Below are 12,387 nucleotides of genomic sequence, written 5' to 3' on the forward strand. Positions count from 1 at the left end.
AAAGTGGCCAACAATGTGAGTGGAAGGAGCACTGATCACAGGTTAAAGAGATGTGTATTGTCTCCAGACAGCACAGTAAGTGAGGTTTTGCAAACCCGGGCAAGTCACGGGGGTTACACATAGTGCGACATGAACCCAACATCCTTGTTGAGACCGTCCTCATGTGTGCGGAACTTGGCTATCAGTCTCTGCTCAGCGACTCTGCGCTGTCGTGTGTCGTGAAGGCCGCCTTGGAGAATGCTTACCCGAAGGTCATTCTCCTTTGGGTAAGAATTCTCCAAGGCGGCCTTCACGACACACGACAGCGCAGAGTCGCTGAGCAGAGACTGATAGCCAAGTTCTGCACACATGAGGACGGTCTCAACAAGGATGTTGGGTTCATGTCGCACTATGTGTAACCCCCGTGACTTGCCTGGGTTTGCAAAACCTCACTTACTGTGCTGTCTGGAGACAATACACATCTCTTTAACCTGTGATCAGTGCTCCTTCCACTCACATTGTTGGCCACTTTAAGACTTGAACAGCAGGTTAGGTGTAAAGATTCGCATTCTAATCAGTAATCTGTAAACTGTCTGTGCTTTATATGCTCTGTCTGATGCCAGAACTCTCCATTCACCTGACTAAGGGGCTAACCCGAAAGTGAGTGAGTTTACTATCAAATAAATCGGTTGGACCGAAACCTGGTGTTGTCAGACTTTTTACTGTGTTTACCCCAGTCCAATGCCGGCATATCCACATCATGGTTATACACCAATCAGGGCGATGTCAGAACAGCAGGTACATTACATTTGTTTTCAAACTGAGTAACCCCCAGAAAGGTGCGTGTCAGGAGAGAAGCTGGATGCAGTGCAGCTCCTTCCAGCTTGCTTCATCGAGATGGTGAGGATCAGCACGGATCTTTAATCCTGGTCAGTACACTCTGCTCTTCAACATCACACTTATTTGGTTCCAGCCCAGGGACACCAAGTCCAATGGCAGCACAGCAACCCACTCCTCTATCGACGATGATCAGCTAACTCAGCACAGACCGTACACAGTTCACGGGGCATTTAAATTCACAAAGTCCAGGCGTTGGTGGAACAATGAAATCAGCAGTCTGCCACATGACTAGTGGGTCAAAAAAAATCCCAGTCGCTAAAAGCCTTCTTGTATTGTCACTATCCATATGATTCACAAAACTCCTCAGCAATGTTGAGATAATATGAAAGGCATGCAAGTGTGTTAAAAACTTTTGTTTCCCAGGTCAGTGGGAGTATGGGGCAGTTGTTACTTGGAGCCAGTGCTGTGTTAATCTATACAGCTCATTTACATTTTTAAAAGCACAGTACCTGGAATATCCCTCCAGCAACTGGGAGAGTCTGGAGTAGGTGAGTCGTGATTCAGGAACACTGATTACGAAGGGGCAGCCAATGTTCTCTGCTCTGCACTGGTTTTTATGATCTGACCAATGGTTCATTTGACAAGTCCTGGAGGTATGGTGGGGTGGGGAAGAGAGAGAGAAAAAGAAAGTAATTCCAAACAGCTTCTAAAACACGAGTCCTATGTTACCAAATGGCCAATTCTCACTGCCAGTGCATTACAGTCTTGACACAAAGCTTTCCATTCCAAATTAACACAAAGAGTCATGCTGCCAAAGCTTTTTGTTACATGGCTCAACTACACATGGAGTTATTCTTTGCAAACAAAAAGAATACGGTCAAGCGTTATGCCTTTTTTGAATTGCCCAGCAGTACCAGGTTCCTGACTGCTTTCTCCATAGCAACAACTCAGCCAATCAATCAGCTTTGCCAACCAATCAGCAGGCTTATCTCCTGCTGTATACATTATGATCGTTTGAAGTTTGGTATTCTTGTATTTGTCCTGATGTGTAATACAAAAAGCTTTGGCAACATTCCATCAATATTCAAGTTCTGCACTACCAAGCGACTCAAAAAAATTCTTTGCAATGTTTAAAATAACTTTTCTTCCAAGGAGCCCTAATTTGGTTGAGAGATTGATAGTATTTTGTCATGGGGCATATCAGCTCACACTTTGACTCAGTAGGCTGTCCATGGGGGCTTCAGTGGTGTAATGGATATATTATTGAATCAGCATCCCAGAGACCTGGATTATCTGCACAGTGAACAGGAGTTCAATTCCCACTGCGCAGTTTCAGAATTTGAATTCTGTTTTAAAAAGAAAATCTGGAAATAACTTTCAAAAGGTAATTGGATTCTTTTTTAAAGAGATGGGCTTAATTAAATAAGAACTTTTTCACAGAATCGGCACTAGCACAATGGGTCAAATGGTCTCCTTCTGTGCCAGGTATGAAATGTTAGTTTCCGTAAAATTGACCAAGAAGCTGTTATTCTGTTCAATAAAAGCCCAACTGGTTCACCAAAGTCCTTTAGTGAAGGAAACTTGCCATGCTTCATAAGAACATAAGAAATAGGAGCAGGAGTAGGCCATCTAGCCCCTTCATTCCCAGTATGACTCCATTCCCACAACTTTTACCAATTTACTCACTTAACTGTCCTCGATTCAATCTAGCAAGTTGTACCAAACTTATATACAGCAACGAGATATGGGCAATAAATGCTAGCCTTGCTGGCAGTGTTCACAGGGGAAGAATGGGAAGGAGGTTCATGCTATTTTGGGCACAGTCCAGTGCAGAAGTTTTGCATTGCGAGAGTCGTCATCACTGGGGTCAAATGATCGCTATTCTACCAGAGGAGAGTAAGCAAACACCAAAATGAGAAAGAAAATCCCTGGCCATATTTGGTGCTTATATCAGTATGGTGTGGATTTGAAGAGCTGACTCACTGGTTGCAGTAGGCGACGCGGTAACAACTGGTGCAACGCCGCAGCTTTTCATCGGGCTGCTGTGGTTTCTGACAGGCAGCACACTTGTTGATCGGGATGTTGGGGATTAACAGCCGCTATAGACAGAGAGAGACAGCAAGTCAGACACGTATACCAGCTGGGAGAGACACACAGTGCACAATTAAATGTCACAAGTAACAAGAACAGCAACTGAGAACAGCTAATGTGTTCAAAGGTCATTATTTGGTGAGATTAAAGAATGTATCATATTCTGCAATCATTAAGATTGAGAATAGTCACAAGAGCACACAAAAATCAGCATGTAACAGTCTTTAACAAAGCTTCAACCATGGGAACTGAATCTGTTCCATAGTTAGTATAACTCAGCTCAACAAATTATTTTAACTAGGAAAATCAGTTGGGGTTTTAATCACAATCCAAAATCATCATGGCTGTTTTTACTGATACCAGATTTTTATATAAAACTGAGTTCTCAATATACCAGGGTGGGATTTGAACTCTCATTCTCCTGGTTACCAGTTTAAGCCTCTGGATCACTAGTCCAATAACAACCATGACCACAGCCAGCTGATATACAAGTGCTTAAATGGCACCCTCAGACTGGTGCCTAGGAAACCCAGGGACGGAGTGCAATAGAACATAGAACATTACAGCGCAGAACAGGCCCTTCGGCCCACAACGTTGCGCCGACCAGTTAAAAAACAATGACCCACTAACCTAAACCAATCCCTTTTTGTCCATAAACCTATCCACGGATCTCTTAAACGCCCCCAAACTAGGCGCATTTACAACTGCAGCAGGCAGGGCATTCCAATCCCTCACCACCCTCTGGGTAAAGAACCTACCCAATGTCTGACACAGTGCAGACGTGCAGGAATTTACAGACATTTCATGAATGCTGACCAGCCAGTATTAAAGGCACAGCCAAACAGCAAGAAGTGAAGGAAGTACCTGTTGCACATTCAGTTCAAGCACCTTCTCCTTTGCAAGGTCTTTAGTCAGCACCTCAAAGCAGAAGAGCGTATCACTGGGTGTCACAGTATCCAAGGACTGAGATGATATAAATATCCGATGGAATCTGTTCCTTACAACCTAGAGGGGGGTAAAAATAATCAAACAATTCAAACAAAAATCAGAGATCAGAAATCAGTATACAATCCAAGGCTTTTTACAAATGCAGCCCTAATTAAGTGAGGATTAGTAGGTCATAGGGCATGTGAAGTATCTCACTGAGCCCAGGCCACTATTCAATGTCCACAATGGCACAATGTCAAAGCTGGAGTCACTGGACTTACGGGGATCAGTACTGGGGCCATAATAATTTACCATCCCTAGGAACAATTTTGGGCGGCACGGTGGCAAGCAGTGCTGCTTCACAGCACCAGGGACCCGGGTTCAATTTCAGGCTTGGGTCACTGTCTGTGTAGAGTCTGCACGTACCTCGTAGGTTTCCTCCGGTTTTCCTCCCACAGTCTGAAAGACATGCTGGGCCGTGCTACATTGTCCCTCAGTGTACCCGAACAGGTGCCAGGGCGTGGTGACTAGGGGATTTTCGAAGTAACTTCATTGCAGTGTTAATGCAAGCCTACTTGTGACACTAATAAATAAACTTTAAAACTGGCTGTGGTACTTCTTAGATAGTTTCACCTTGTCCTCTGGGGGCTGGAGACCTTGAAGCCAAGGTCTGCAACCTCAGCTGCCTGGAAAATGCATTTCTCCTTTTAAGTGGATGACTACTGTTTTAAATCCTTTTAGGACCTCCACACTTTCTCCCAGGACAGGTACAGCACAGGGTTAGATACAGAGTAAAGCTCCCTCTACACTGTCCCCCCATCAAACACTCCCAGGACAGGTACAGCATGGGGTTAGATACAGAGTAAAGCTCCCTCTACACTGTCCCCATCAAACACTCCCAGGACAGGTACAGCACAGGGTTAGATACAGAGTAAAGCTTCCTCTACACTGTCCCCCCAACAAACACTCCCAGGACAGGTACAGCATGGGGTTAGATACAGAGTAAAGCTTCCTCTACACTGTCCCCCCAACAAACACTCCCAGGACAGGTACAGCATGGGGTTAGATACAGAGTAAAGCTCCCTCTACACTGTCCCCATCAAACACTCCCAGGACAGGTACAGCACGGGGTTAGATACAGAGTAAAGCTCCCTCTACACTGTCCCCCATCAAACACTCCCAGGACAGGGACAGCACGGGGTTAGATACAGAGTGAAGTTCCTTCTATTGCTCCCAATGTGTCTCAAACGCAACTTTTGATGGTAACTGTTGCTCCCTTTTATCCTGCGTTATTAGTGAGATGGTAAATGCAGTGCTGTGTTAACATCCCATGCTCACTAGCAAGAGGACATTCCTTAAATGAATTCCATTTACACTTTTATCCCATCTCTCAAACTCTGTTTGGACCTATTTTACTAAGTTTCATTACATCACTTCCTGCCGCTCATTCCCACTTCCTCCTGACTGCCGAATCTAACCGCCAATTTTTCAACTCAAGCTTTTAAGTCTTCAAAGAAAATGAGAATAATTTTTCAACGAGCCTCCCTGATATTTTACTCACAGTTGTGTCCTGGACATAACTCTCATTTCTGGAGGCTCCAGGGCAATCTCAGTGGGTTGGCAACTCTATACTCAAGGCAGTAATTGCAGTTTGGTAAAAACCAACCTCAAATCCATGCCCCAGCCAGCTGTCCTGCCTGGTGTTTTGAAGCCATGCCACCCTGTTAGTTTGAGAGACTAACCTCAGTAAGTCGCAGTGCATCAGCTTTCACCTTCATATTCCGGGAGATAGCATCGAGGACATCGCCAGCGCTAGCGTTCTCCTTACTGACACTCACTAAGATCTGGCAGCAGCAAGAAGAAAGGGAAAATCCATTCAACAACAACTTACATTATTTAGTGTCCTTTAAAATGCCCTACAGTGCTTCACAGGAGCATTACAGAAACAGCAATAGGGTTGGAAAGAGAAAAAATGATAAGATAAAACTACTGTCTATTCACACATCGTATTCAGCATAAATTAAATGAATTATTAACACAAACTGAGGTTAATAGGTATGATACTGTAGCCATTATAGAGACACTAGGAAATCAAAACTGAATGTGTCCGCTGCCCTTGTCCTTCTAGACGGTAGTGGTTGTGGGTTTGGAAGGAACCCTGGTGAGTTTCTACAGTGCATCTTGTAGATGGTGTTCACTGCTGCCACTGTGCGTCAGTGATGGAGACTGAATGTTTGTGGGAAATGGTGTCAATCAAGTGGACTGCTTGTGTTTTGGATGATTTTGGGCTTTGAGTGTTATTGGAGCTGCACATATCCAGGCAAGTGGGCAGTATTCCATCACACTCCTGAATTGTGCTTTGTAGATGGTGGACAGGCTTTGGAAATTCAGAAATGAGTTACTTACTGCAAGATTCTTAGCCTCTGACCTACTTCTGCATCCGTACTATCTATATGGCCAATCCAGTTCACTTTCAAACCCCAGGATGCTAAATCCCCTGCGATCAACAATGATAATGTCATTGAATGTCAAGGAATGATGGGCAGATTCCTTCTTGTTGGAGATGGTCATTACCTGACACTCGCATGGGACAAACATTACTTGCTATTTGTCAGCCCAAGCTGGATATTGTCCAGTTCATGCTGGACATGGATTACTGCAGTATCTGAGTCAGTCACGGATGGTGCAGAGAACATCCCCACTTCTGACCTTAGGAAAACGAAAAGGTCATTGAGGAAGCAGCTGAAGAAGCTTGCTCCTAGGACCAAGGGCAGTGAAAAGCAATCACATTGCTGTGGGGTTGGAATCACATGCAGGCCAGAGCAGATAAGGACAGCAGATGTCCTTCCCTAAAGGACATTAGTGAACATCCTTTTTCATGACAACAATGGTTTCAGGATCATTGTTATGGAGAACACAGCATGAGACAATTCAGGAGATGTCTCAAAATGGAATCCAGGTTTATAAAAAATATGACCTCAGTATCATAACAATGGAGGCCTGGAAATTGGGTTTGGCAATCTCCTTTGGAGGAAAGTCAGCGTTCATCACATTACCAAGGGTTGATAACCATTACTGTTGTTTTGTCCAGAACTGCTCCCATTAACACAGGGAACCTACAAACTGCTGTTTATTATGCTATTATTTGGGAAACTTGCTCTGCCTTTATTGGATGCCATATTCCTCTCATTACAAGTGATGACAATTAAAGTGTAAAGTGCTCCGAGACATTCTACGTATATGAACAGTGTTGCATGATGATGCAAAGGTGGAAGATGTGTGGTTAGTAACCATAATAATGGTCTAATTCTGACAATTTAATGTTAAAAACCGTCTCTTTCCCAGAGAAAATACAGCCTACATTTTGTTTATTACTTAAATTTCCAACATATAGGGTGATTTTCATTGCTCTATTCTCAAAGGGAGTGGGTGAGTGTACTGAATGGCAGATACCACTCCCACTCGGGTTTGTCAAGCCCCTTACATAGCAACAGCAGCTGCTAATAGAAACTAGAAATCCTTACCTTTACTGGTTTCTTATGAGGCTCCTTGGCAAAAAAGTAAACAGTCAGCACCTTCTGCTTCTGCGGTAGGGGGACGGAAAGATACAGGAAAGGATCGAACGTGATCGACACCTGGAAAACAGAACTTTCAACTGAGATAGTGACAACATGAAGCATTCCAGCAAGTGTCAGGGTACAATAGAAAGAGGGTGAGATACAGGGTGGCAAAGAGAACAGAGAGTGATAGAGGGGAAAAAGTACAAGTGGAAACAGGCCATACTCTTTCAGATTCCAGCATCCACAATATTTTGCTTTGATCATAGTTTTCTGATGATCAGTTAACAGGCCCTTCTCTGCTGAAACCGTATTCAAATTCACGCGAGAGGTTGAGGCCTCGTATGGAGGAGAGTCTTATCAATAACTGAATCGAATTAGGGACTGCTCCAGTCACAGCAACAAGACTCCAGCAACATTGTGTTCAAGACGTGCCATGGAAAAACAGCCATGGTCAACACTGCTGATGTTTGCAGATTCAATGCTCCTTGATCAGGTATAGGTTGCAAAGCAAAGCTCCCTCTCCCCAATTCCCATTGCACCACTAAGATATTCTCAACTCTCTCACATGTACCCTGACAGGCTCTCTCAGTAAGAGTTGGATCACTGATGGCAACAGTTTCATTTTTTTAAAGACTGACCCAAGCCCACTTTACTTGTGATGCTAACAGTCAGCAGACAGGAAACTTCCAACTCAGTCTGATTTGAATTTGGATCATTTAGAACCATTGAGGCAAAAAGCAGCACCTCCTTTCCATCACTACCATTCTCTGCTCTTTGCAGTTATTTCAACACTTGACCACATAATCCAAGCTGACACACTGCCTTCTGTGGAAGTGCTGCATAGCTAACCTGCCCTTCAGCATGCGTCGTTAAATCAAGCCCCTCTCTGTTCTCCTAGATGTAAGACTAATTGAAGTAGACCAGGAGACGTGGTCTTGATTTATTCTTGTTTTCACATCTGTCAATGCCTCATCCCTCCACACTTCAAACCTCCTCCACTGCTACAAATCCTCAGATCTCAGAGTTACTCCAATTCTGACCTCTTGAGCATCGCTCATTTAAATTAAACTCGCCACTGGTGGCCGTGCCTTCAGCAAGTTCTGGAGTTCCCTCCCTAAACCCCTCTCGCACGCTTTAAAATCACCTTTGACCAAGCCTTTAGTCACTCGGCCTAATATTCTGGGGTGGGAGTTGCACTTTGTTTTACAATGCTACTGTGTTTTTTTTTTAATTACATTAAAGGGTCTGCAAAAATATTTGTTCTTTAAATCTTTACCTAGGTTTAAAACAGTAATTTTTGCAGAATGTTGCCACCTACTGTTACAAAAGGAATAAACAAGTCTCCACATTCCCCGTTCATTGGATAAAGATGCAGCTTCTAACAGCAGCATATATTCTGGCACATTCCCCTAACTCAATTTCCTAGACTTTTTACTGAACCTTTTATTCAAATACTTTATAAACTGTTAAAATCACCATTCCAAACTTGCTGGAACTTATTCCAGCATTTCAGAGTTAGGTACAAGATAGCAATTCCAAGTTCTCAATAACATGAGTGGTGAATCATACCACTGCACACATTCACAGAATAGTGACCATTCCTAGTTTCCAAGATACAGGAATTTGTAAATTGATGCATCAGACAGGCTGCTGCCCACCTGGCATTTCCAAAAGAAATTCAGTAACACCCTTCACAGGTTCAGGATGACCAAAGCACCCTACAATAAATGAGTATATTCTATAGTACTGTCATTGCTGTTATATAGGAAACACGGCAGCCAGGATACACATGGAAGGTCCCAGAAACAGTGAGTTAATCACAGGACATCTGTTTTCAATGAGACAAGACCACAAGCAATAGGGAGAGATGACCATATGGCCTGCTAATCCTGCACGATCATGGCTGATTTGGGTTACAATTCCATTCTCCCATCCGCTCCCCATATTCTGAGACACAGACAATCTGTTTATCTCAGCCCCCGTGTTGTAGATTAAATATATTCAATGATGGAGCATCCACCAAACTCCTTCAGCTAGAGAATTCCAAAGATTCATAACCCTTTGAGTGAAACAGTTTCTCCTCATCTCAGTCCTAAACGATCTGTCCCTTATCCTGAGACTGCCCCCGCGTTGTAGATTCCCCAACTTGTGGGGACAATCTCAGCGCCGACCCTGAATTTTGTAGGTTTCGCTGAAATTGCCTCTTATTCTGCTAAACACCACAGAATACAAGCCCAATTTACTTAGCCACTGATCATAGGACAATAAAAACATGTGACATAGAAGATATAATCCTCAACTCTACTTTCCCACCTTATCCCCATAGCCCAAGATTCCTTCATTGATTAAAAATCTGTCCATCTCAACATTGAGCATACTTCACTGCAGAGTCTCTACAGCCCTCTGCAGTAAGGAATTCCACAGATTCACTGCCCTGAGAACCTGACCCTTGCAGTACTCCACTATTCACTGCCCCATTTGTTGAACAGTTTTCTCTCTTCCTCTTTTTTCAAAAGGCAGTGTAACATTTGCCAACTTCCAATCCAATGGGACTGCTCCCAAATGTAAGGAGCATTGGAACATCACAGCCAGTGCATCCAACATCTCTGCAGCTATTTCTTGTAGAATCCCAGGGTGCAGGCCATCAGGCACAGGGGATTTGCTGGAATTTACTTTTCCAGCTTTCATCAATACTTCTCCTCTACTGATTCCAATTTCCTCACTCTTTATAGCCCTGAGGTTACCGTCTATTTCTGGCAAGAAATTTCTGGCGCCTTCTTCTGAAAAGACAGACAAAATATTTGTTCAATACCCTTGCAATTTCCTTATTCTCCATGATATTTCTCCTTCTAAGGAGAAAAAATTTACTTTAGCTACTCTTAATATTCTTATAAAGGCTCTTACAATCTGGTTTTTATATTCCTGGCTATTTTGCTCTCATTCCCTTTTTTCAACTTTTTGGTGGCTCTCTACTGGTTTCAAAAGCACTCCCAATCCTCAGACGTCGCTTTTTAAAAAACTGAATGCTATCCTAAACTCCGAGGGCCATAAATGGGTCATTCTCTGAGTTTCTGTTTTTCAATGGCATGTATTTTTGCTGAAGAGCATAAGAACATAAGAACATAAGAAATAGGAGCAGGAGTAGGCCATCTAGCCCTTCGAGCCTGCCCTGCCATTCAATAAGATCATGGCTGATCTGTCGTGGCTCAGTTCCACTTTCTTGCCCTCTCCCCATAACCCTTAATCCCCTCTCCTATCAAAAACCTATCAACCCGCGTCTTAAAAATATTTAGCGAAGCAGCCTCCACCACTTCAACGGGCAGAGAATTCCAGAGATTCACCACCCTTTGAGTGAAGAAGTTCCTCCTCAACTCCGTTCTAAACCGCCCCCCTTTTATCTTGAGGCTGTGCCCCCTAGTCCTACTGTCTTTTTTGATCGGGAAGAGTCTCTCCACCTCTATCCTATCCATCCCATTCATCATCTTATAAGTCTCAATGAGATCTCCCCTCATTCTTCTAAACTCTAACAAGTACAAGCCCAGTTTATTCAGCCTCTCCTCATAGCTCAACCCCCTCAACTCCGGTATCAGCCTAGTAAACCTCCTCTGCACTCCCTCCAAGGCCAAAATATCTTTGCGCAGGTGCGGCGCCCAAAACTGCACACAGTACTCCAGCTGCGGCCTCACCAATGCCCTATACAGCTGCAGCAAGACCTCCCTACTTTTATATTCAATCCCCTTCGCTATGAAGGCTAGCATCCCATTCGCCTTCCTGACCACCTGCTGCACCTGCAAGCTGGGTTTTTGCGACTCATGCACAAGGACCCCGAGGTCCCTCTGCACTGTCGCCTGCTGCAGTTTTTCACCACGTAAGTAATAGTCCTTCCTACCATTCTTCCTACCACAGTGGACCACCTCACACTTGCCAACATTAAATTCCATTTGCCATTTCCTGGCCCATTCGCCCAGCCTATCTAGATCCTTCTGCAGACTCTCCACACCCTCCGCACAATTTGCCGTTCCCCCAATCTTGGTGTCATCAGCAAATTTCGACACCCTACACTCGGTTCCCTCCTCCAGATCATCTATATAAATGGTAAAAAGCTGAGACCCCAGCACCGACCCCTGGGGCACTCCACTAGTCACCATCCGCCAATCTGAATAGCACCCGTTGACCCCCACTCTCTGCCTCCTATTTGACAACCAATCCTCTATCCACGCTAACACCCTACCCCCAACTCCATGTCCCTCGACCTTCTGCAATAACCTCGTGAGGTACTTTGTCAAACGCCTTCTGAAAATCTAGAAAGACCACATCCACTGGCTCTCCTCTATCCACCGCCCTAGACACATCCTCATAGAACTCCAGTAAATTTGTCAGACACGACTTCCCTTTAATGAAACCATGCTGCGTCTGCTCTATCAAGCAGTTCCCTTCAAGATGCCTCGCAATTTCCTCCTTAATGACGGATTCTAACATTTTACCTACCACAGACGTTAAACTAACCGGCCTATAATTCCCCGCCTTTTGCCTGGCACCCTTCTTAAACAACGGCGTAACATTAGCCGTTTTCCAATCATCCGGCACTTCCCCGGAATCCAGCGACGTCTGGAAAATAACCACCAAGGCATCCACTATCACCTCCGCCATTTCTTTCTGGATTGTTTCTGTAAATGGTTCCCACTATGCATTCATAAGCATACTTTTCAATCTATTTCCTGATTAATGTGAGCTAGTCCTCTCCACATACCTATGCAATTGGCTTTGTTTAGGATTCCTGACTTTCAAAATTAACATGGGTCTCAATGATACGATTACTATTTCCCAGAGGATCTTTTTACCTCAGCATTACAGATTAATCCTGCTTCATTACACAATTCTAGATCTAAGATAGGTTTGTCCCTGGTCAGTTCCACAATATATTGCTCCAAGAAACTGTCATGAAAACATTCTACAAGCTCACCTTTGAGACCACTCTTGCCAACTTGAT

General features: G+C 44.0%; 1 protein-coding gene across 5 annotated transcripts in view; it reads right to left on the bottom strand.

The window, feature by feature from the left end:
- Nucleotides 1-12,387, bottom strand: part of usp19 (ubiquitin specific peptidase 19) — a 134,507-nt gene that overhangs the window by 29,540 nt on the left and 92,580 nt on the right. For all 5 annotated transcript variants that reach the window (XM_080218611.1, XM_080218607.1, XM_080218608.1 and 2 more), the window contains 5 exons: nt 7,362-7,472; nt 5,580-5,681; nt 3,775-3,915; nt 2,803-2,918; nt 1,329-1,466 (listed from right to left, as the gene is read on the bottom strand). In XM_080218611.1, the coding sequence (XP_080074737.1) occupies nt 1,329-1,466; nt 2,803-2,918; nt 3,775-3,915; nt 5,580-5,681; nt 7,362-7,472 (608 nt within the window). The remainder of the gene's footprint in view (nt 1-1,328; nt 1,467-2,802; nt 2,919-3,774; nt 3,916-5,579; nt 5,682-7,361; nt 7,473-12,387) is intronic.

The sequence above is a fragment of the Carcharhinus amblyrhynchos genome, chromosome 3 (genome assembly GCF_965287045.1).
Source record: "Carcharhinus amblyrhynchos chromosome 3, sCarAmb.v2.hapA, whole genome shotgun sequence".
NCBI lineage: Eukaryota > Metazoa > Chordata > Chondrichthyes > Carcharhiniformes > Carcharhinidae > Carcharhinus > Carcharhinus amblyrhynchos.